We start from the raw sequence: 26,233 nt of genomic DNA, 5'->3' as shown, positions 1-26,233 counted from the left end.
GGCTGTGGCAGCTGACCCTCTGCTGGGCTGGCAAAGTGTCTCAGGAGTCCTAGATTCATACCATTAACTGATATGACTGTTACATTTTTATCAAGAGCTAGACCAAGCTGAGATGCATTTTGTCTACTGGAATAAAAGAGGACAGAGAGGCTCAAGCTCTGAGTGGTGCATCTGATTCGTAAGAATGGGTTCATTAAGTCAGAGGCTCACCAAGCGGGCTACAATCAATCACATCACCACCATCACGACAGCCAGAATCAGCGGACACAACACTATCAAAAGACATTATGTTATTGTCACAAACATACCTCTTCCACGGGGCATTTTTGCTGTGCACTATTCATGAGTGCTAAGGGAAAAAAAGAAGGGGTTATAGAAGAGGAAAGGGAGGAAAAAAAGAGTGAACCAGTTGCCTATGCTTTAAAAGGAATTCAGGAACAGGACTGCTCTGCCATTCCACTGTTTTTCCCCAACTCTGCATACTTCGATGGAAAAGAAAACTTGATGTACCAGTTTCAGAGAGTAAAGAAATCTGCTGCGGCAAAGACATATCTGTCCCGACCGGGACATCCACCCACACAACCCCAGTAAAAACAAATCTACCTACAGTTTTTAACAACAATGCAAAAAATAAAGTCTAAAAACTATTTTGCAAAGTCATTCTGCTACTTCAGTAGGGATTAATTTTAAAGTATGAACGCAGTACTTAAAAGGCAATCCGGTAGTCTATTGACATTCTCTCAAACCAGTGGCTTTTCACTTGATTCTCCCCCTTCACACCAGCTGTGGTTAGTGACCACTGTTAGCAGAGCGGTCCTCCCATTCTGGAGGTAGCAGGATGAGCAAGAGAAAGTCTCTTAACCTTACTTGCAGATCTCCACATCCTTTGAGAATCACTGCTTTCCTGTCTCCTGCTTTAAATTTTTTTTCCCTCACATTTACTCATCTATGAAATCTCTCTTGATCCTTATAGGATGACTGACACTTTTTGTCAGTGTTGAACAAATTTAGTAGGTACAAACACTTTAGATTTTCATACAGCGTCTCACACTCTTCCTGCTAATTTCTTAACTATCCACTTCCCCTCATTCTCACCTTCCCAGATTACACAGATTTGGTGTAGTTGCTGCCAGGAAAATTCAATTTGCCACCAATGCCCATATAGAGGAACACGTTCCATTTAGTCCCTTCCACAAATTGCATTTCGGATTAAGACCGCAGTTAAAGTTATCGTATCATTTTACAATGACAAGAATTATTTTCAAGCGTTTCTAGTTCATATAGTTAAATTCTAAGTACAAAACAAATTCCTACTCAACTGTTTATAAAAGCCTGAGATCTGGATTTGCAATATTAGCACTAATAAAGAATCCTCCTAAATTCCAACAGGATCATAAGCCAAGAAAGAACCTCAGTGATCATCCTACTCCACAGATGAGAAGGCTGTGACACAGAGAGGTTAAATGAATTATCCCAGGTCACACAGCCTATTAATGGGAAGGGCTGGGAGTGTTTGTTCCTTGAAGCAGTTTAACTCCTTTTGGAGCTAGGAGAGCTGGATGTTGATCCTAATTCTAAATAACTCAAAATTATTGGCTAAATGATGACCAGAAGAAATAAACACATAGTAGGATTATTATATTACAAGCATCCTTGCTATAGTACCACCTTGCCAATGAAAATCACAATAAAAGAAAATAAGTAACTACACTTGTTTGAGACTGGGTATGAGTTAGACATGTCTGACATGGTAACAAGAACATCTGTGGAGTTGAAAGCTCAATGGCCTTGTAGTCAGAAGTCTGGGTTCACATCTCAGGTCTACCTTGTGAAACCATTTAACCTTTTCTAACTCAGTGACCCTCCATCTGTAAAATGGGGTTAAACATCTACCATGCAGAGCACTGCTTTACAATTTATGTGAACATTTCCCAACTTACAGTATGCAATGAATATTAGCTGACTCTAAACTTCAGAATACAATTTTCTCTCAAAAAGTTAATGAAAGGAAAAGTATGAAATTCCAGCTATATCCAACTATAATACTTTCAAGATTTTTACCCACAGTATTTAGGGTTCGTGAGGATGAATGCAAAATGGACCTCAAGGCTTGATTGGAAGGAGTATCATTACGGAAGAATTTAAAATACAACCAGCGAAGGAATATTGCTTTAAAAATGTGATGAAGTCTTTCTCCTTGCCAGAGAAAGATGACTAAGTATGGGAGAGTAAAACAAACATTTCACTGGGTTGGGGAAGACAAAAATTGTTTGCAACTTTTTCTTACAGAATGGGCAAAAAGTGAAAAAGGGGATGACATAATTATTTTTCATTTTGTATTTACACAGCAACACATGAGGTTATCTGGTGTCCTTGCCTAAACATCCAGGAATAAACACTACCAGCAACTACTTCTTTAGTGTACGCTAAGTAACTGATACATAAAAATTGAAACACAACTTAGTTTTGTCTTTTTTTTTTTTTTTTTTAAAGATACCTCAAAGGCAGAGTTCTCCCTTTGTTTCATCTCCTCTGTCCTCTTCGCTATGGCCCTATTTCACCAATTTCCTCTTTTTATGCTCCAGTCTGATCTCCCCACTGATTCCTTGACTATTGCCTGCAAACGTCTCCAAGCTTCCTTATCCTGAACAGTCTATGTTCAAATCTCCTCTCTGCTTGACACTCCTCAGCCCTTCCTTCTTGTGTTTACCACCAAATGCCATGGAAGAGCAGCCTTGCCCCGCTGTCCCAACTTCCACATATTCCATTCATTATTTAAATTGAAGTGTGGCTTCCAACTTCAATGTTCTATTGAAACTGCTCTCTCAGAGGTCACCACTGACCACCTAAGGGCCACATACAATGACCTATTCTCAGCTACCTTTGGCTTGTCATTGCTGCAGCATGAAGAGTTATCTGTGGTTCACTTAGTCTTTAAAAAACCTCCTAGGGGCGCCTGGGTGGTGCAGTCGGTTAAGCGTCCGACTTCAGCCAGGTCAGGATCTCTCGGTCCGTGAGTTCGAGCCCCGCATCGGGCTCTGGGCTGATGGCTCAGAGCCTGGAGCCTGTTTCCGATTCTGTGTCTCCCTCTCTCTCTGCTCCTCCCCCGTTCATGCTCTGTCTCTCTCTGTCCCAAAAATAAATAAACGTTGGAAAAACAAAACAAAACAAAACATAACAACCTCCTCTCCCTTGACCTTTAAACACACAGTCATCCCTGGTTTTTGCCCACTCCACCCTAACTGCCCTCTCCTTACGCTTTGTATGGCACAGGGGCCTTAAGGTAAGCAAGATCCATCATGGAGGATCTATGGGGAGTCAGGTACAAATTACAATCCCCGACAAAGAAGTCCTAAAATCCAAGAGAAAGGAAAAGTAAGAAGCTAGTAGACAGGACTCGGTCTCTCCTCCTTATTAGCAGGGCAGAGGTTTTTTGGGGTCATTCATCTTTTGCCCTATGGCACCTTAAAGGCAGAGCTTGGCCTCAGATGTCACTTCCCAAGATTCTGTCCTTTGTCATCTCTAGCCTATACGTTTTTCTTGAAGAGTTTAGCTACTGCTGGGTTTTGCCTTGATTACCCCAAATTATATCTCCAGCAAAATATTCTTGCCTAAATTCCAGACCCTAATTTTCTTTTTAAATTCTCTCTGTGCCCTGTCTTCTCCACATACCCACCACTTCAAAGTGCTCTAAGGCATGAATTTTTAATTTTCATATCTGAAGTCCCTCCAAAATACACTGGCATTCCCACATCTTTATAATTCACCACCAACAAAAATAAAATGTGAGAAATGTGGAATATCCTTCTGTATTGCCACCTTACAAAATCTGCACAGCAATGGTTCAAATGTATGCTCTTTAGAACCTGTGGATATCCTAAATTTATACTAAATATTACAAATTATGTTTCTAAAACTATGATACATTCTCCTCAGGTGGTGACCTCAGCTCAAATAATGCAAAGAACATCTAAAAATCCCTTTCTTATGGGTAACTTCATTAAGAATGGAGTTGAGACAAGTTCTACCACTTGTCAACTGCAAATCCAACAGGAAGAGATGGGCCTCAGCAGATACTATTTTATTATCCCATCAGGAAGAAGGAGGGTTTTCCTTCTCCCTAGCAAAAGCCCAGCCATAACTCAGCCAGTAAGAAGCCACTATATTTTTTACTCCTCAGCTTACTCCCATGGGCTTTTTGTTTATAACAGCCTTCCCATCTCCCCACCTTTTCTCTATAAAAGAATGTTCCTGTCCTTTGTTCTGAAGACTTGCCTATGGTTTTGCTATAGTTTGCGGGTCCTGGATTGCAATTCTCTGCTATTCTTGAACAAATTCATTTTTGCTGGTTAAAAAAAAAAATCCCTTCCTTATCTCTGTTTGTAATAGGTAGTCCATGTTCTATTTGAAAAGTGAAATTTGCAGAGACCTATGTTAAAAAGCTTATTAAAATTTTACACCAAGAGCAAGTTTTAACCAACAGGGTTGGTAAAGCTTTAACCAAGAGGTAAGGATGAAAGTACGAATGTACCATTTTGGAGAGAATTCTATTATGGCACTTCTATCTTGTATGTGGAAGTGAGCCAACCTCCACAGGCATTTATATCGTTACTTAAAAACACTGTGGAGAGGTGCCTGGGTGGCTCAGTTGGTTAAGCGCCTGACTCTTGATTTTGGCTCAGGTCATAATTTCCTGATTTGTGGGATCGAGCCCACATCTGGTTCTATGCTGACAGCATGGAGCCTGCCTGGGATTCTCTCTCTCTCTCTCTCTCTGCCCCTACTTGGCGCGCGCGCGCGCGCGCTCTCTCTCTCTCTCTCTCTCTCTCTCTCTCTCAAAATAAATAAATGTTAAGAAATTAAAATAAAAACACTATGGAAGCAAATGAATCAAAAAGGACAGGGTTTGATATATTTTTTGCATCCATTAGATGTTTCTACCTATGGAAAATGGTTACATAAAATTTATATTAGATCATAAAAATTGAATAGATTATCCAGATTTTTTAAAAGTTTAGTTATAATAAGAGAAAAAATATTATTCTGAGGAACTGGCTTATCAATAAATGAAAGTTGAAAAGGAAGCTGAAAAACTAGCTGCTTGTCTGAAATGGTTTATTACTTCTCAGAAGAAGTGAAAAGCTACTTTTTTGGATTCTTTGTAAGATTTATCAAATACAATAACTTGCTGGAAATCTAGACCATCATTTAAAATATCACAGAGGAAAATACAGAGCAGGAAAAACCAAACTTACATCTCTTGATTACCGCTCTAATGGATGACAAGGGTCCTTGGCTAGAAAAAGAAATAGAAAAAAACATTATGTATTCATTAATCCTTTTGAAGAAGAATCATTCATAATGCCAGGTCATTTCTGGGACTCAATATGGCATCAAGCAGCAAGTTTGACGTATTAGTTTCTGGTTTATCCTCTTTACAAAACATAAATTAAAAAAAAATTTAAATTGCCTTTGCCATAAAATGTTTTATGGGAAATGAGAAGGCTGGTGAAGTATATCTGCAGTGTAAATAAAAATCTGCCTTAAAATTGCTTTCATAGCTACCTACACAGTGCATCTTCCAGTGAAATTGGACAGTGCTTGAAGTCAGGCAGCAATTACATGGTACTCAAAAGAATTCTGACCCTCCTTTATCCGTTTTGGTGTTTGACAGTGAATTCCTATCTTCTTATCTCAGATCAAAATATATCATTTTTATAGTAATTTGACCCAAGGATTAACAGCATTTCTTCCTAAGATTAGATTTAAAACATCACCACCTAAAAATAAGTCTTCTGTTGCTTTGAGTTTTCCTCAGTGTCTGGTTGGTCCTTGGTATCTCTATGTGACTTTGCCAAGTCACAGAAATGCTTATGAGCCTTTGTTCATTCACTAGTCAAAACCATCTAGTTGCAAAGGTTTATACCACTAGTTTGTAAGACTGTTTTTTTTTTAATCTTTATTCAAACCAGTTGGACTAATTCCAGTTGGAATAATTTAGGGAAAATATACAAACCTAAAAAATTAATGATAGGATTTAGGAAAAACAAGCCTTCTTGTTTATAAAATTGTTCACTTTGTTTCTGAATGCTCTTAACATTTAGGCTTATTTTTGATTACTAAATTTATGCTGATGGTAATCTGTATAAATCCTCTTGCTGTTTCTTAAGTAGATAAGATAATACTTCAGGAAGCTGCAATAACTTATCAGTTCATTATATGGGAGGGACACTTTAAGAATATACTGTTCTGCCAGACCCCCACTCCCCCCAAATTAAGCAAGAGGAGATCTCCAAGGCTTATGAAAGTAGACAATAATATAAAAACATAAGTGTTTTCAGGGCGCCTCGGTGGCTCAGTTGGTTGAGCATCAACTTCAGCTTAGGTCATGATCTCATGGTTCTTGGGTTCAAGCCCTGCATCGGGCTCTGTGCTGACAGCTCAAAGCCCGGATCCTGCTTCAGATTCTCTGTCTCCCTCTCTATCTGCCCCTCACCCACTTGTGCTCTGTCTCTCAAGAATAAATTTTAAAAAACGTTGAAAAAATATAAAAAATGTTTTCAGCAATACTGATTTATTGTGTTAATTAGATTTTTAAAAAAATTCAAGTATAATTAACATACTGCTATAGTAGTTTCAGGTGAACAACATAATACTTCAACAATTCTGCACATTATTCAGTGCTCATCATGGTAAGTGTACTCTTAATCCCCTTCACTGTTTTACCCATCCTCTGACCCACCTCCCTTCTGGCAACTACCAGTTTGTTCTCTGTGTTTAAGAATTGGTTTTTTGTTTTCTCTTCTTTTCTTGGTTTTGTTTAAGTCCACATATGAGTGAAATCATATGGAATTTGTCTTTCTCTGACTGACTTATTTCACTTAGCATTATACCCTCTAGATCCATCCACGTTAGTTGGGTAAGCAATGCTCATTTTTAAAAACAGTTCTTGAAGGCTTGTGTAAACAACTACTTGAAAAAAAATTAGTATAACACAGAAGAGATTAACAGTAGTACTAAATTGCAAATAGGTTGAATGAGGGTTGTAGGAGAAACTTCTGGATGCAAAAGTGGAGAGACTCTATAAAGTAATTAATAGAATCAAAATCAGTACCTAGAGGCAGGGCCAAGAAAGTCAAAATTCTATGTGTATGTCTAGGCAGAGCATGTGGAATGTCTACATCATTATCTCCTTGCTCATTACCACTGATTTGGTATAATGTTGTTATTATTTACCAGTTTGCTGTTACCTTTGTGAAGGAGGAAGGTGTACTGATTGGAGTGGAACATGGGGGTGTCTGGGTCAAACCGTCCTCCTCTCAAAAAGGACACGTTGAAATCTAACCTCAGAAAATAACCTTTTTTTGGAAATAGGTTCCTTACAGATGTAATTAGTTAAGATGAGGTCATACAGGACTAGGATGGTCCCCTAATCCAATATGACTGCTATCCTTAGAAGGAAACCATGTGAAGACAGAGACACACAGGAAAGGCACCATGTGACAATGAGGCAGAGACCTGCAATGATGCAGCCGCAAGCCAAGAAAGCCAAAGATTGCCCACAGACCACCAGAAGATAGCAAGAGGCAAGGAAGGATTCCCCTATGGATTTCAGAGGGAGCGTGGCCCTGATGACATCTTGCTTTTAGACTTCTAACCTCCGGAATCGCGAAACAATAAATTTCTGTTGTTTTAAGTCACCCAGTTTGTGGCACTTATTATGGCAGCACATGTGGGGTCTTCTGGGGGCTGAGTAGATGTGATAATTAATTGAGCTGTACCTTTCGTGTATGTATGTTACACTTCGATAAAAAGTTGGGGGGCCTGTGGGGGTGGCAGAAACCTTGGCACAAAATAATTTTGACTGAGGTCAGCCAAGGTTCTATAATTCTCAAGATTTATAAGCATCATGCTTAGGCTAATTCCATAAACCATCCAGCCAGCCAGGCAGCTAGCCAACTAACCAATCAGTATCTTAATGTCTAAAACAGCATTTTCCAAACTCTAAAGTGTAAAGTTCTCCTTTCTAGGTTAACAGGTTTTGTGGTAGGGAAAATAAAGGAGGCCTGTGGTCAAATACATCTCTGTGGGAAGCAGTTTTGGGAGATGCTGGTGTAACTTCCTGGCTGTGTAGTGCATACAATTTCTGTATCTCAAGTGTAGCTATGGATGCAAAAGATGTCTCTTTTTCTCCACCTTTATGTAGAGCAAAGGCTACAGTGAAGGTACCACTCAGTAGTCTTAACAGAAAACCTCATGGGAGTTATTCCTCAGCATAAGCTCAGGTTCATGTCTTAGCTGGGAACCTCCAGGAAGGATGGCCACTATGGGACAGTAGACACGGCCATAGAATCACTGATCAGAGGAGGAAGCAGTAGAGCCCAGTGGTTGAGAGAGCTGGTTCCAAAGTCCCATTGCTCATACGTACTCCTGGTGCCTCTGCTTGTTAGGTGGTTTAGCTGTGTGCAAATTACTTAGCTTCTCTTCGTGTTTTTTCATGTATAAAATCAGGAATAACTTAACTCCCTCATGAGGTTGTTGTGGAGAATAAGAGGGAAAATCCACTAAGGCATCTTACACTGGCCCTGGAATGAAGTGTGTGTTCAATAATACACTATTGTTATTGCTGCGATTATAATTACTGATGTTTTTTCGTTATCTTAAGGGACATCACAAAACATCTGAGAACACATACGACCCTTGACAGGTTTCCATGTTGGGGTGTGATATCACATAGTTTTTATGTTTTTCAATTATTTTTTTCTTTGTGATTACTTTGCTCTCCTCTGGTTTCTGCTATTTCAAGAGAGCCTGAGCCTATGCCACTCCATGGCAAAACAAAGGACTGCCAAATGGCATCTTCCCTCCATTCTAAATGTATGAGTCTATGTGCTGGCCCTTGACAGAGTTGACCCAGAACTTCTGCCTTCTGCTCTTCAAGTGCTGCGGCCCCTATCATCAGGTACCTTTGTTTTCCGGAGGGCAGATAAAACCACTCCTGACATGTAACAGTCAAAGACCCACCAGGAGGGAAATGAAGGGTTAGGGGAAGTAAATGGCTTTCAGATTCTGAGAGAAGAACCAAAAGCTGAGGTCAAGACAAAATAGTGTCAGGTCTAATTCCTGATGATTTATCTTCCTCTGGGACTTTGGGGGAGTATCCAGCCATTCAGAGTCCCTTTCTATCCTTTCTTCCCACTCTTTTACAATAAGCCCTTAGGCTGTGTTGTAAGGTAACAGTCTACTACTGCATTTGCACATAGCCTTAATTAGTGTTAAGGTGCTTTTAAGAAAGAAAATTGCATCTTAAAAGAGATTCTTAACCTGGGGTGCCTAGGTGGCTCAGTCGGTGGCTCAGTGTCCGACTTTGGCTCAGGTCATGATCTCATGGTTTGTGAGTTTGGGCCCTGTCTCAGGCTCTGTGCTATTAGCACAAAGCCTGATGCCTGCTTTAGATTCTGTGTCTCTCGCTCGCTCTCTCTCTGCCCCACCCCCGCTTACACTATCTCTCTCTCAAAAATAAATAAACATTAAAAAAATTAAAAAAGGAGATTCTTAACCTAATGAAATTAATTTCTAATGATAAGATTTCAGCAATGAAGATGATGATGAAAACTGCTATCATTACATGTGCCCAAACACATTGATCTTTTTTACAAACGAAGAAAATAAGGCTTAGAGGTTAGGTATCCTGTCTGCAGTCACACAGCTGCTAGTGACAGAATCAGCTGTGAATTGTACCATCCGATTACAGTCAAGTCTATAGTTCTTGCTTGAGTGGATAGGTAACGGTACCTAGATGCTTTTCAAAGTTCACTATATAGGCAAGTACCCTCAAGCATAAAGCTAATTCAAAAAAATTCACAATGGAATCTCATCCAGATTTTGCAGATGCAGGAGAAAACAGAGGTTACTAGTTTTGATACTGTCAAAAACAGCAACAACAAAGCAAATCATGATAGTCATTCTTAATCTCACCTAAGAAAATCCAACCTCTCTTTTTATTTTGGATCATGTTTTATTTATCATTCTGAAATATTCTAAAAAATATTAATACAACTTTCAAAGCAACAGCTTGTTTCCAAGTTTTGAATAATTTCCCCTGCCCTTCTCTTTGGCGAGGAAAAATTTTTCACAAACCAGTAAATGAAGTTTCTGAATGTGGCTAGTTTGGTACACAAATCAGAATGCCTCCAAGTGCCCATCATCACCACCACATCTGGTTTTGGAGTTCCTTCTCTGTGCAGGGGCAACTGAATATATTTTGAAAATACACTGTAAAAACCCTCAATTAAAGCCATGGTACATGATTAAAGTACCAGTTGGTAAGGTCATTAGCTTGACAAAGGGTAAAGCTAGTGTGACCTAGAGGTGTAGCCCTCTGATTAAGCTGATAAACCTGCCAGTGAACATAAAATTTATCTCTTTATACCATCTTTTCCAAAGGCTCTCAACATTTGGATTCATTTCCATTTCCTAGCAGAAAGGTTTAATCAGATTGGTGTGATTTTTGCAGGTTGGAAGAGGTATTCTGGCTCATTCATTCTCACACAACCAATGCTTATTACATATGTAGTATGTAATATTTTACACACACACACACACACACACACACACACACACACACACAGCACTAGGAATGCCTTGAAAGCATAGACTGCTCTCAGTGAGAAAGACAAATATTACAACTGCCTTTCTATTAACACTATGCAAGGGTAGGCACAACGTGCTACAGATGCAAAGAAGGCATATATCACTCGATCTTGGAGTCTAAGGAAAAGCTTCAAAAATGTCACATGTGTATTGATTGAGACAGAAGAATGTGTGGGAAGAAAGGGTCTGTATAGGGAGCATCAGGCAGTATGTACAAAAGACTATGTATGAGGGGACAGTTGAGCACAGCATACAAGGAAGTCATGGTAAGACATAAGAAAGGACTGGAACTCAAATGCCATGCCAAAGTGAGAAGATGCTAGAGAGGGAAGTATTAGTGCCAGGCATCACCAGCCAGATTAAACACTAAGAATCTATGGGGCAAGGATAGGATGGCAACGTATCTCAAAAGCAAGTAAGAATTTATCTGGGATATCTCCTTAGAACAAGCATTGTTAACTGTAGCTGGTCTGTATGTTCAAACCTGGTATTTGCCTGTCTTTAAAAAAAGCATTTATGAATAAACCCTGGACTGCCAATATTCGGTTTGAAAACTGTGGGCAGATCCACATTTTTAGGAACTACATATATTGGTGATAGGCTTGGTACACTAATATTTGATGAGATACATAAGTGAGTGGAGGTAGGAAAGAAAAGATAAGAGAGGTGAGCAAGTGGAAGTTTTTGGAAGTGCTGTAAAGGTAATAGAGAAGTCCGGGGTGTCTTATTTATGCAGGCAATTATTCATCTATGGAGCTCTCACTACGTACCTGGCATTATACCACAAATTGGGGCACCAATATGAATATACAACCTCTGCCCTCAAGAGGTATGCAGTCACATTGACAAGATCTATAAATAAAAGTTAAAAAAAAATGTGAAAAAATGTTTCACAAGGTATTACGAGACCTTGGGATAGGGGTGTCTAAATTTAGTTCTAGGAGAGTTGAAGAAAACACAGAGCTGATGCTTGAAGAGAGCTAATGCAAGTTCTTGTCATTGGCACTACTGGCATTTGTTAAGGAAGAGGGCTTGTCCTATTTATTATAGGATGATTAGCAGCATCCCCAGCCACTACCTACTAGATACCAAAAGCATACTTCTTCCCACCCACTGCCAGTTGTGACAACCCAAAAACTCTCCAGACATTGCCAACTATCCTTTGGGAAGGCAGGAGTGAAGGGGGAACTGCCCTCACTTAAGAACCACTAAGTTAGTTACAACAAAACAGAGTGATAGGATTTATATGGATGGGAAAGAAGATAACTTTGTCATTACTGGTTGCCAAGTTGGTGGTAGCAGTAGTGGGATAAAATTGGGGGCTACATATAAAAGAATGAAACAAAGACAATGAGAAGGAAAGAAGAAAAAAGTAACAGATATTTCTAGCACCAATAACAGTTTGAGAAAAGTGGTACTATGGCTCTACTAGGTGGAAAAACAAAACGAGTCTTTCTACGAAAGACATTTCGTAGAATGTCTTTCTATGAAAAAATTGTCTATGTCATTCTATGAAAAAAAAAACCTTTTAAAGTCAGCTGTTTATAAATCAAGGATTACCTGCACTTAAAAAAAATGATACTTATTTTAGGACTCCAATAAACAAGTCTATGACTTACTGCATTTCAAAAAAACAAAAGACAAAACACCCAAAACCCCAAAATCAAAAAACCTTACATATACTTTTATAAACAAAAAAGCCTTGGATCAACCTTGATTTGCTTCTCAAAACAGAAAGCAATAATGTTATATAATAACAAATACAGTAAAACCTTGGTTTGTGAGCATAATTTGTTCTGGAAACATGCTTACAATCCAAAGCACTTGTATATCAAAGTGAATTTCAAGAACCACTGGCTCACTTGTGATCATGTGACATTCAGTGTCACATACTACTTGTATTGCAAGACATCACTCATTTATCAACTTAAGATTGATTAGAAATGTTTGCTTGTCTTGCAGATCACTCGCAGAACAAGTTACTTGCAATCCGAGGTTTTACCTTGTGTTTTCATCTTGGGTATCTGTCAAACTTTTAATAGCCTATACTACCTGCCAGAATAAGGTATTATTATGTAATGGGAGACCAAAGTATGAATTAGTAAATAATATTGTGCTACAGAGACAAATATAAGGCTATAATGCCATTTTAATAATGTCTAAATTAAGATGATCATCATAATATGTAGAGCCATATCTGACAAACTGTAGGAAATGAAAAAGAATAAATGTATTACTTAAAACTAATGAAAACAAATTACCTATTCTTTCTAAAATTCTGATGAACCTCCATAGTTTGAAATTTGGGTATGTACTAAGGGGGTGAATCCCTTCTGAAGAAGCAAAGAATAAAGATTAGTGAGAAAAAAATAATTCAAATCCAACCAGAATGGCTTTTGCTAAAGCTAAAAATTGTAACAAAACTACAAAATATTTCTATTAATATTCTGAAAGCTTTAGGGAAAAAGTTGTAAGAGTTCTGATTTCACTTTCTTATCACCATTGACAGCTCAATTATAATAATTAAGATCTGTAATACAACATCAAGTTACACTGGGTATTTTTCTACTTAATATTTTTCAAAGACAAGCAAAACAAATGTGCTACCTTTATCTACACAGTTTCAGGACAAAGAAAGCCCATACATATTTAAATGAGTTTTCATTAACACATTCTACCCATTATACATTTGTAAAATGAGTTCTATTAACAGTCATATCTGTGAGTATAGAGAATATGGAGGATGACCTGTAGAGAAAAAGCAAATACGATACATGATGTACCTACTGGGGCATCATGATTGTAGTGGGAAGAATACAGAATCTGAAACCAGCCAGAGACCTGCTTTCCTATTTCTAATTTACTTATTTGCTGGAATTGTTTCCTCTGTAATGTAAGAACACTAATGTCAATCTTTTTACTTGTTACTAATATTGAATGAAAAAAAAAACTACATCAAATATACAGTACAGCGCTTAGCACATATAAAAGTCTCAATGGGGCATCTGGGTGGTTTGGTCGGTTGGGCGCCCAACTTCAGCTCAGGTCATGATCTTGCAGTCTGTGAGTTCAGGACCTGCATCAGGCTCTATGCTGACAGCTCAGAGCCTGGAGCCTGCTTTGGATTCTGTCTCCCTCTCTCTCTGCCCCTCCCAGCTTGCACTTTGTCTCTCTTTCTCTCAAAACTAAAAAAATAAAATAAAAAACATTATATATAAAGTCTCAAAATGTTAGTTACATTTCCTACCCTATTTTCCAATACACAAATGTGTATAGTTCATAATTATATAAGGCTGAAATTTTTGGAACTATCCTGCCAACACCAGTTGAGTTACCCTATACTTATCATAATTGTACCTTATAAACTCAAATAATTGACCATTTGCATTTCAGTTGCAATTAATATTCACTACTTACAACCTTTCTGAGTTTCACAATGCATACTTCTAATATACCTAATCTCCTACCAAGACTAAGCAATAACAAAGTCAAGAGAATAAAACAAACGGACAAGCTTTTGTGAGCACTGTATTATCCCTACTGAGAACACAGATTTCTCTTCCTTTCCATCACCCTTCCCATGATGCTTTTCACAAAATGGATGTAGTGATCAGTAGCTCTGAAGAATTTCATATTTCTTTAGCCCTATTAAAAAAAAAAATCCCATGGGGGCGCCTGGGTGGATCAGTTAAGCGTCCGACGGTTAAGCGTCCGACTTCGGCTCAGGTCATGATCTCACGGTCCGTGAGTTCGAGCCCCGCGTCGGGCTCTGTGCTGACAGCTCAGAGCCTGGAGCCTGTTTCAGATTCTGTGTCTCCCTCTCTCTGACCCTCCCCTGTTCATGCTCTGTCTCTCTCTGTCTCAAAAATAAATAAACATTAAAAAAAATAATAAATAAAAAAATAAAAATCCCATGAAAAATTTCACAGATCCTGGAAAAAGCCTTCAACTCTACTATTAATAACAACAGTACATTTAAAATTAGAACATGTTGCCCTGTCCTTCCCAATTCTTTAAGTTGTTTTCTCTGTTGTTGATTTTCCCCCCAGTACATGCATGTCTTGACTTCCTATTTAGACTGCAAACTTCTCAAAGAAAGAGACTGGTTTTTACTCATTTTTATAGTACAACTCAGTGGAATTGCAGTAAGTGCTCACTACTACAGTGAACTCAATCCTACCCCTAGAGAGAAACAAATATAATTTAAATAGTAGAGGTGACTCTACCTACAATTTACTTAATAAGCAAATCCCCCACCAAATAATTTTGCTGCTGGTTTAGTTCTGTTGATCTCTATTCCCAGTTATATCTTGTTGATGTTCACCTTGCTAAGAGTGTCTGGGTCTAATATTTAAAAATAGCTATTTTGGGGGGCACCTGGGTGGCTAAGTCAGTTAAGCATCCAACTTTGGCTCAAGTCATGATCTCACAGTTCGTGAGTTCGAGCCCCATATCAGCTCTCTGTTGTCAGCACAGAGCCCGCTTCAGATCCTCTCTCCCTCTTTCTCTGCCCCTCCCCTGTTCTCATTCTCTCTCAAAAATAAATATTGGGGTACCTGGATGGCTGAGTCAGCTGAGTGTCCGACTTCAGCTCAGGTCATGATCTCATGGTTCGTGGGTTCAAGTCCCACATTGGGCTCTCTGCTGACAGCTCAGAGCCTGGAGCCTGCTTCTGATTCTGTGTCTCCCTCTCTCTCTGCCCCTCCCCTGTTCATGCTCTGTCTCTCGGCAATAAATAAATGTTAAAAAATAAATAAATAAACAAACAGGTATTTTTCATGCCAAATGTCACCTTGATGAGCATCTGGTGCTCAACAAAGGGTAGCACTCTTCTAATAGTAAAACTGGCCAGATTTACCTTATTAAGGAATGGTACATTAGACTCCAACATGGCACCTAATTTGGCAATAAGCATTGTACTTCAAGTGTCAATTAATGCAGTTTCAGGGGTAATTCTGCCTATTCACAGTTTTTCATTGTACTCTATCTTTAGAACTGTCTCTATTAGTTAAGCCCCTGCTAATTCCCAAATAATAAGCAGCACAAACTCTTCACTGGTGTGCTAAATTTAAAACTATGTATAATATACAATAACATATAGTGATGTTAATCAGACAGGATATATCTAAGTGGGTTATTGTATATGATGTAGAACAAGTACAACTTATTTTGAGAAGAGATATAGGATACAATGTCTACTCAACACCCAAGAAAAGTGGTAATTACTGTAATGTCATAACAAAATCTTTAACCTTGTCAAATGTGAACGCAGAAAAGTTGAAAACTAATGGTCTAAAGTATAACTGTGTTCAATAAACACCTACTGAATGAACCAAGGAATTAATAACGAAGATATATTTTTTCTAGGGTTATATCTTTCCTCCACAGTCTACCTAAAATGATCTGTAGAAAGAGTTTAACAGAAAACCTAGAAAGACAAAAATGGCTAAATTCTAATTCTCTCTTTTCTGGATATACAGCAATATAGGAAGATTAAATTTTATGATGAAAAGTTATTTGTTAGTGAAAGGCAAAAATACGATAGCACTGTTCCAAAGGGGTGCCCATTACATGCCAGGAAAAAGTGAGGGGAATAAGAAAATATTAGACAAGTGTAAGGCAGTTTCAGTTTGAAACATCCACAACATCCAGAGACTGATCATGTTTTGTTTTATTAGTTGGTTATTTCTGTATTTTTGACCAAAACACAAACACTCACTTAACTGTTAAGAGTTAATATTAATTTTCAATCAAGAAATTTAATGCTTATGCTATTCCAAGTATTATGCTAAGTACCAAAGAAACTAAGATACCAAAGAAACTAAGTACCAAAGAAACAAGATCAACTAGGACAACCCTGTCTATAAGATGCTCATAGTTTATGGACTTCAAGCTGTATTACAAAGCTGTAATCATCAAGACAGTATGGTACTGGCACAAGAACAGACACTCAGATCAATGGAAAAGAGAACCCAGAAATGGACCCACAAACGTATGGCCAACTAATCTTTGACAAAGCAGGAAAGAACATCCAACCCAATGGAATAAAGATAGTCTCTTCAGCAAGTGATGCTGAGAAAACTGGACAGCAACATGCAGAAAAATGAACCTGGACCACTTTCTTACACCATACACAAAAATAAACTCAAAATGGATGAAACACCTAAATGTAAGGCAGGAAGCCATCAAAATCCTCAAGGAGAAAGCAGGCAAAAACCTTTTTGAGCATGGCCGCAGCAACTTCTTACTCAACCCGTCTCCAGAGGCAAGGGAAACAAAAGCAAAAATGAACTATTGGGGCCTCATCAAAATAAAAAGCTTCTGCACAGCGAAGGAAACCATCAGCAAAACTAAAAGGCAACCGACAGAATGGGAGAAGATATTTGCAAACGACATATCAGATAAAGGGTTACTATCCAAAATCTATAAAGAACTTATCAAACTCAACACCCAAAAAACAAATAATCAGTGAAGAAATGGGCAAAAGACATGAATAGACACTTCTCCAGAGAAGACATCCAGAGAGCCAACTGACACGTGAAAAAATGCTCAACATCACTCATCATCAGGGAAATACAAATCAAAACCACAATGAGATACCACCTCACACCTGTTGGAATGGCTAACATTAACAACTCAGGGAACAACACATGTTGACGAGGATGTGGAGAAAGAGGATCTCCTACTGCTGGTAGGAACGCAAACTGGTGCAGCCACTCTGGAAAACAGTATGGAGATTCCTCAAAAAATTAAAAATAGAACTACCCTACGACCCAGCAATTGTACTACTAGGTATTTATCCAAGGGATACAGGTATGCTGTTTCGAAGGGGCACATGCACCCTAATGTTTATAGCAGCACTATCAACAATAGCCAAAGCATGCAAAGAGCCCAAATGTCCATCGATGAATGAATGGATAAAGAAGATGTGGTGTATATATATGTGTGTGTATATATATATGTATATATATACACACACACAATACAGTATCACTCGGCGATCAAAAAGAATGAAATCTTGCCATTCGCAACTACGTGGATGGAACTAGAGGGTATTATGCTAAGGGAAATTAGTCAGTCAGAGAAAGACAAATATTATATGACCTCACTCATATGAGGACTTTAAGAGACAAAACAGATGAACATAAGGGAAGGAAAGCAAAAATAATAAAAAACAGGGAGGGGGACAAAACATAAGAGACTCTTAAATATGGAGAACAAACAGAGGGTTACTGAGGGGTTGTGGGAGGGGGGATGGGCTAAATGGGTAAGGGATATTAAGGAATCTACTCCTGAAATCATTGTTGCACTATATGGTAACTAACTTGGATGTAAATTTAAAAAATAAATTAAATAATAAAAAAAAGATGCTCATAGTTTAGTCAGAAGCCTATTGACAAGAGAAGAGCTTACACTTGTGTGTGTTTCTGTTTTTCTTAAAATTAGGACAGTCATATACTTTTTTACCTTGTATTAGAAGTAATCTGGTGTATTATTTCCTCTATTAGACTATAAACTCCTTCTAAGGCAATGCATGTATTGGAATGATGTTAATCCTTAAATTAAAAAAATAATTATGACAAATTTTTAAAATTATAGCAATTTTTAAAGTCTTGACATGTTCGGATTCCATGCCATAAAATATTTTAGGTCATATGTAAAGAACAAATCTTTTAAAAACAAATGACTCATCCAATTAGACCCTATTTAACAATGACTTTTAAAGAATGTAAAGAGAAAGTCGTTAAAAAAAAAAAAAGAATAGAAAACCCACACCCTCTTTAAAACCTGTCATCCTGGTTTCCAAAACTACATGCATTAGAGCTTCTACCTAAAAAGGCTGACACATCCCTTTGGACACTTCCTTAGACATTCAAGGAAAACCTGGCATAAACTTCTGTGACAGACATGAAACTGGCATGGAACACTACCTGGCAAGAGAAATTAGAACATGGGAGGTTTGACAGAAACCCAAGGAGTCACTTGATCATACTACAGAGGGAAAAATTCAAAGCAGATATTTCCTACATCACAGTTCATGTATGGAGTCCTATCACCTATATGAATAAGAAACAAACATCAAATAAAAAAGCCCTCCATCCAAAGATGAAAGAATACTCAAGGACAAAAGAGGGGGAAAAGTTTCTCATAACATACTAGTTTATCACCTACCTGGAAAAATCTGCTTTATGGTGTTTGTTTTTTACTAGATATATACTAAAATATATACTAAATATATACAAGCATTCCAACACAAAATATTCCAATATAAAAAGAAATATTCTCAACAAAACATATAGTCTATTTTTGTCTTCCCTTGGTTTTATTATTACAAAAGGACAGAAAATAGTGGGATGTACAAAGTGGCAATGATATCACCTCCCACATTTGCTGCTGTAAACTCAGAGGCATACCTGGTAACACTCTCAATGTCAGAGTTATGGAGAAGAGCTCTTAATTCTAACATTTCTGGTTATAGTTTTTAGTTCTCTATTTGATTTGTTCATACATTAAGGAAGTAAAAAGAGTACCTTTTTAAAAAAATTTATTTTTGAGAGCAAGAGAGGCAGAGCATGAGCAGGGGAGGCAGAGATAGAGGGAGACACAGAATCCGAAGCAGGCTCCAGGCTCTGAGCTGTCAGCACAGAGCCGGATGTGGAGCTCGAACTTACGAATTGTGAGATCATGACTTGAGCTGGTCGGACACTTAACTGACTGAGCCACCCAGGTGCCCCTAGAGCACTTTAAAAGTAGCATAAGATTTATTTTATTTATATATATATATATATATAAAATGTATGTATTATATGTATTTATATGTATTAAAATTTTATATATATGTATAAAATTTTAATTTTAGGTTTTATAAAGGATACAGGACAGAGTAGGAAGGATGGAAAGAGGAAAAGTAGAATTAGATTCCATATACAACCTGATTAATCTATCACTGTAAAGTGGGGGGATTAGGGGCACCTGGGTAGCTCAGTTGGGTGTCCGACTTCGGCTCAGGTCATGATCTCGCAGTCTGTATGTTCGAGCCCCGCATCAGGCTCTGTGCTGACAGTTCAGAGCCTGGAGCCTGTTTCAGATTCTGTGTCTCCCTCTCTCTCTGACCCTCCCCCGTTGATGCTCTGTCTCCCTCTGTCTCAAAAATAAATAAACGTAAAAAAAATTTTTTTTTTAAAAAATGGGGGGATTAATTATTTAGTGGAGGTCCTATTAATACGAACCAATATTTTTGGCTTTTGTTTTGACATCACTCCTAACTCATTTTCAATCATTCAGTATTGAAACCTAAAGACCTAACTGCATAGCACATGTGCTTGGTATTTCTGGATGATGTAGCAATCAAAATCAGCACCAAAACTCAAAAGTTCCAGAAGCAGCTGATTATTTGTAGATGGGCTAGCAACAAAATATGTTACAGAGGGGTGTGTGCATGCATATGAATATTTGGGAAGATGTCTTAACCTGAGCATTTCAATGAGACCATATTCATCTTAATTAACCAGTATAATATTCTCTTGTAAAAAATAAAACCTTACTATTAATAAAAACATGAAAAATCAGTGGGTTTAGTAGGAGGCAGCAGGGAAATAAAGGTGAGAAACATGATTTTTGTGTTTCTTCATTCTTTATGGGATTGAAACAGCACTGCCTCAGGGGCTGGTAGTGTGCTGTCTTTCATTACAAAAACAAATACACATTTTGGGCATCTGAAACTGATCAAAATATTAATTAAGTGATGCTTCCAAAAAGTTAGAAAGAAATTAGGTCAGGGACTCCTTGGTGGTCCAGTTGATTAAGCGTCCAACTCTTGATTTCGGCTCAGGTCATGATCTCACAGTTATTGGGATCGAGTCCCTCATCTGGCTCTGTGCTGACAGTGTAGAGCATGCTTAGCATTTCAATCTCCCCTTCTCTCTGTCCCTCCAGGATGCACGCATGAACTCTCTCTCTCTCTCTCTCTCTCAAAATAAATAAATAAACATTAAAAAAAATAAACTGAAAGAAAGAAAGGTCAGTTTGAAATTCTGCTTTAAAATCTAAAAAAGGTATTACTTTTAAAATGTTAGCTCCATTTTTTATTTGAAATACTGAGGCAGATAGTTTTAAAAAGCTAGGTTTGAATATTAATAAACATAATTATTTATGTTTTCACAGGACACTACAAGATTTTTCTACACTAATAATTTTTTTAAATATCTTTTAAAGGAGGCTGCCATAGTCACTCATTTCTTACCTTCATAATTTCTCGATCAAGAGTATTACATTGGCTAAGCCCTTCCTTTTGCCCTTTGTAAAATGCATTACTTTTTTTTGAGAGAGAGAGAACCAGCAGGTAAGGAGCAGAGAAAGGGGGATAGAGGATTCACAGTGGGCTCTGCGCTGACAACAGAGAGCCTGAGGCAGGGCTCAAACCCACAAACCATGAGATCATGACCTGAGCTCAAATCAGATAGATGCCTAAGTGACTGAGCCACCCAGGCACCTCATGCATTACATTTCTATCTTTTCACCAAATCTTAGTAATATCTAAAGCAGAATAGACTTAATTAATGGTGGAGGAAATAACAATGAAGCAAAAAGCACACAAAACAGCAAAACCTAATCAATGTAATTCCATGTATTAAAGGCCTTAAAAGGGCCTTTATTTTACTAATAAAAACAAATAATTTTTGAAGTTTTTATTTAAATTCCAGTTAGTTAATATACAGCGTTATGTTAGTTTGAGGCGTAGAATACAGTGATTCACACTTCCACACAACACCAGTTACTCATCAGAACAAGTGCAGTCCTTAATCTCTATCACCTATTTCACCCATTCTCCACCCAGTTCCCTTCTGGTAGCCATCAGTTTGTTCTCTATAGTTAAGAGGCTGTTTCTTAATTTGCCTCTCTTTGTTTTTTTCCTCTTTGATAGTTTGTTTTGTTTCTTAAATTCTACACATGAATGAAATCATATGCTATTTGCCTCTCTATGACTGACTTATTGCACTTAGTGGAATACTCTTTAGCTCTATCCATTTAATTGCAAATGGAAATATTTCATTTTTTAATGGCCGAGTAATACTCCATCGCATATATATACACCACATCTTCTTTTTGTTTTCTCAGGTCTAGGGTTAGTATTAGGGCTAGGGCTAGAGTTATGATTAGGGTTAGGATAAGACAAGGGTGAGGGTATGTGCTTTGTATTTTGCAGTTCAGAGAAGACTCCAGAGAGTTAGGTTTAGGGTTAGGGGTGAGCGGTTAGGGCTACAGGCAGGGTTAGGGTTATGGTTTGTGCTTGGTATCCTGCAGTTCAGGGACCCTTCCAGAGAATAAAACACCAGACTTTGGGGTAAGAATAGACATGGCAGTGATCTATGGAGCTGAAGAAGGCAGGAGATTTGGGGCTCTAAAAACTCTTAAAAAATTTTTTTAATGTTTGTTTATTCTTGAAAGGGAGAGACAGAGGCGTGAACAGGGGAGGGGTAGAGACAGAGGGAGACACAGAATCTGAAATAGGCTCCAGGCTGTGAGCTGTCAGCCCAGAGCCCGACTCAGGGCTCAAAAAACTCTTTAAATAAGGGCGCCTAGGTTGCTCAGTCAGTTGAATGTCCGACTTTGGCTCAGGTCATGATCTCATGGTTCGTGAGTTCCAGCCCTGTGTCGGGTTCTGTGCTGACAACTCAGAGCCTGGAGCCTGTTTCAGATTCTGTGTCTCCCTTTCTTTCTTCCCCTTCACCACTTGCCTGTGTCTCTCTCAAAAATAAACAAACATTAAAAAAATTTTTTTAACCCCTTAAATAGAAACAAATATTTAAAAATTCATTTAACTGAGTCCTCCAAAAACAGTTATTAAAGAATTTCTGTTAAAGCCAAAAGCTGTGACCAATAATGTAAAACAGAACACAGAAGCAGATGAGTTCATTCTAACACATGGATTTGTTCTCCCCTGGGAATTAGAACAGAAACTTCAACAGTGGGTAGGCATGAAAGCTTTTACTGCAAATATTCAACAATTTCTCCATTATATAAGGGAAGGAGTGCAAACAGTGTGCACATCAGTTAGTATCTATTTTTTGCAAAGCCACTGAAATCCTTTACCACTGGATAGCAATAATAGATTTATTAGCTAAAGGACTTTATTAAAGTCATTTAAAATTATGACTCTCAATAGTTTATAAAATCACCCAACAGGTACAGTGATAGACAGGTGTAGACTAGAGTTCAGAAAAGCAGAGTTTGGATTCATATCATGTATTTGAAGATACTTTCACTTAAGGGTATGACTTCATTAAGACTGTAGGCACTGAGTCTAAATGCCCTCAAACAAGTAATTCTTTATTTATAGGATGCAAAAAAGATTCACAGACAGTAAAATCTACCTCCTATAAGCATCAGAAGGAGGCAGAAGGGAGGGAAGCAAGAACATACAGAAGAGGATGTAGGACAGAACAGCAGGAATGGGGTCCAAATGAACAAGGGATGGAGTACTATTGTGGATGAGTAAAACAAGGTCTCTAAACACTCTCCAGGTAAAGACTCTGCCTGAGTAATAATGAAGCCCATACTGGCACCACACTTTGAAATAAATGACCTGCTAAACAGGAGATTTATGCTGCCCCTCTCCCCATTCATTCTCTCCTCTTCGCTCACACTGGAGAGGCATTTTACTCAACTGTTCTCCCCAATTCCCTCTTACGACTATGAAATGACTTTGCAGTCTGTGGCAAAGCCACAGAGCATGACCAACTGATACTAGAATTTACTTCCATAAAGTAGATAAATGGGTCCCCAAACCAAATATTTAGTATGAACCCATTATTTTAAAAAAAGATTTAAAAATGCCATATTTTTAAAATCTTACTTAGGAGACCATATATATGTGCATATATACACAAATACCTACATATATAGGCACACACATATATACACATCCAAGTATATACTATATATATCAATACATATATTTTTATATTTATATAAGAAAAATGAGAATATATCTACCCAGTGGTGTGCTGGAGCCAGCTCATACTGGCCTATGAGAGCTGACAAATTTTCAGAAATTTTGCAGGCCAGTTGTTAGACATAGCCATTATTAAAAATTACAGGGGCGCCTGGGTGGCTCAGTTGGTTGGGTGTCTGACTTTTGATTTCAGCTCAGGTCATCTCATGGTTTGTGAGATCAAACCCCATGTTGGGCACTGACAGTATGGAGCCTGCTTGGGATTCTTTCTCCCTCTCTCTCTGGCCCTTTCCCACTTGCATGTGTGCTGTGTCTCTTTCTCCCTAAAAATAAATAAATAAACTTAAAAAAATTGTATAAACTGGGGCACCAGGCTGGCTCGGTTGGCAAAGCACACGACTCAGTTGTGAGTTCAAGCCCCATGATGGCTGTAGAGATTACTTTAAAAAAAAATTACTAAACTAAAAAAAAAATTACTAAAGATTACTTAAAAAAAACCCTTAGAAATATTATATAAACTTACGATTAATAAATCACATAAAAACAAAGGTAATAAATACTTAAAGCTTATTTCCTAGTTATTTTACCACATGTTACTATTATTTATGCTCTTGAGATTATTTATGCCTATTATGTCTGTATGGTGAAAACACTATATAGAGATGTGATTCCCCAGAGTCCTAGAACAAATAGTAACTGGCACATAACTTCAAAACAAAAGGAAAGCTATATATTTCACAAATCTCTAATGCTCCTGCATAAAATAAAAAAACAAGGAGTTAATAACCAAAATGAGTGGACATAAACATTTAGAATTTAAAAATCATTCATGTAACTATTATTTTCTTTGTGTATCCTGTGTTCCAGGGGTTCTCCTAGGTGCTGGGGAACAAGAGTAAAAAAGATGAGTCCCTGCATTCTGAGAGCTTCCAGTTAAGTGGAGAAGACAGGAAAGTAAACAGGCAATTTGTTTTTAAGTGTAAAATTTTAATACAAATTAGGAAATGTGGAAAGATACCCAAGGATATCTGGAATCTTTAAAACATATTATCACAGATCTAGAACTAATCACAAACATCAATGCAAATGAAATACAACTGACAGAGAGTAAAATATAATCAAATTTAAAAAAATAATAAAATAGATTCTCAGTGGCAAGACTGCACAGATATGAATAGTAACATTTACCTGCTTGCAGCACCCAAAGCCAGAGTCACTCCTCAAACGCCTAGCTAGTCTGGTGTTGGCATTTTTACAACTGGCTTGGCATGATGTTACAGTCCTAAATCAAACTTCTGGTGGCACTCAAGATCATCCTGCTTACACCTATGACTAATGGCTGTCACCTTAAGAATGTCAATAAGATATGCAAGTTGTTTCTGGGCAATGGCCCTTCCTGTTATAAGAATTCCCAATAATGGGGGCGCCTGGGTGGCGCAGTCGGTTGGGCGTCCGACTTCAGCCAGGTCACGATCTCTCGGTCCGGGAGTTCGAGCCCCGCGTCAGGCTCTGGGCTGATGGCTCAGAGCCTGGAGCCTGTTTCCGATTCTGTGTCTCCCTCTCTCTCTGCCCCTCCCCCGTTCATGCTGTGTCTCTCTCTGTCCCAAAAATAAATAAACGTTGAAAAAATTAAAAAAAAAAAAAAAAAAAAGAATTCCCAATAATGGAAATCAACCGAAATGAATGTGTATATGGATAGGTGGATGGGCAGGTAAGCAGGTGGACAGACAGACAGGCAGATGAAAAAGATGGATAAACTTTTTTCATAACAGCCTTCTTTCAAAAGAGAAGATACATAATTTAGTAACTTGTACTCTCTGTACTCCCACCTATCTATCTAGGTAGCAAATATTCATCTTATTTTGTTGATGGAGTGTGAGAGAGATGAACACCCTTCTAAACAATTGAAGCTGGTGTAATAAAGGTACACATTTTGCTTCCAAACAAATACCCTGTTAAAAGTGGGGCTACAATTTTCCTAGGAGAGATATACAGCTCTTTCAGGCTGAGTTGAATCCAGTCAGATGATAGTTGGGATTTTTTGTGGAATTTGGAAAGAAGAAGAAAGAGAAGATGGAGACAAGAGTAGAGAGAAATGTAGCTTTTGGTGGTAGGGTTAGAATCTAAGACATGATTCCAATCTCTACTCCAAATTTATTCTCATTCCCACAAGCCACAACCCTGACACCAAGAGTCTAAGAAAGACTGGGTGGAATTCCCATGAAAGGACAGTCAACAACAGCAGCAACTGTTCCCCCACCATCACCACCAGCAATGTAGAACAAGTCAGCTGATGTGGAACAATCCTGGCAAGTGGGGTAACAGGTCTACCAGATGATTTCAACAGCCTGAGAAGACAAGTGTGTGAAGATAGCCAACACACAAATACAAATCAGTAAAGTTTTCTCTAGCTCACAAGTAGCCTCAAAAAGGATTTCAAAAAAAAAAAAGGGGGAATACATTTCAGAGTTCATCAGATTTGTAGATGTTTCTAGTTCTCCTCTCAAATCAGGAAATACTGATTCATCATCTGTTCTGTATCAAACCTGGAGACACGAAGATGAACAACCACTTCCAGGTGGGGACCTGGACTTAGAAACATATCACTATAAACTATAATACTAG

General features: G+C 38.1%; 1 protein-coding gene across 3 annotated transcripts in view; it reads right to left on the bottom strand.

The window, feature by feature from the left end:
• SH3D19 (SH3 domain containing 19) overlaps window positions 1-26,233 on the bottom strand; it is a 186,401-nt gene that overhangs the window by 51,420 nt on the left and 108,748 nt on the right. For 2 of the 3 annotated variants that reach the window (XM_047856843.1, XM_047856844.1), the window contains exon 3: window positions 5,256-5,296. In XM_047856843.1, the coding sequence (XP_047712799.1) occupies window positions 5,256-5,296 (41 nt within the window). Of the gene's footprint in view, window positions 1-308; window positions 350-5,255; window positions 5,297-26,233 lie in introns of all 3 variants that reach the window. The other variant, XM_047856845.1, reaches the window with a different exon arrangement.

The sequence above is a fragment of the Prionailurus viverrinus genome, chromosome B1, assembly GCF_022837055.1.
Source record: "Prionailurus viverrinus isolate Anna chromosome B1, UM_Priviv_1.0, whole genome shotgun sequence".
Lineage (NCBI taxonomy): Eukaryota > Metazoa > Chordata > Mammalia > Carnivora > Felidae > Prionailurus > Prionailurus viverrinus.
This window is presented reverse-complemented; position numbering and strand designations above follow the sequence as displayed.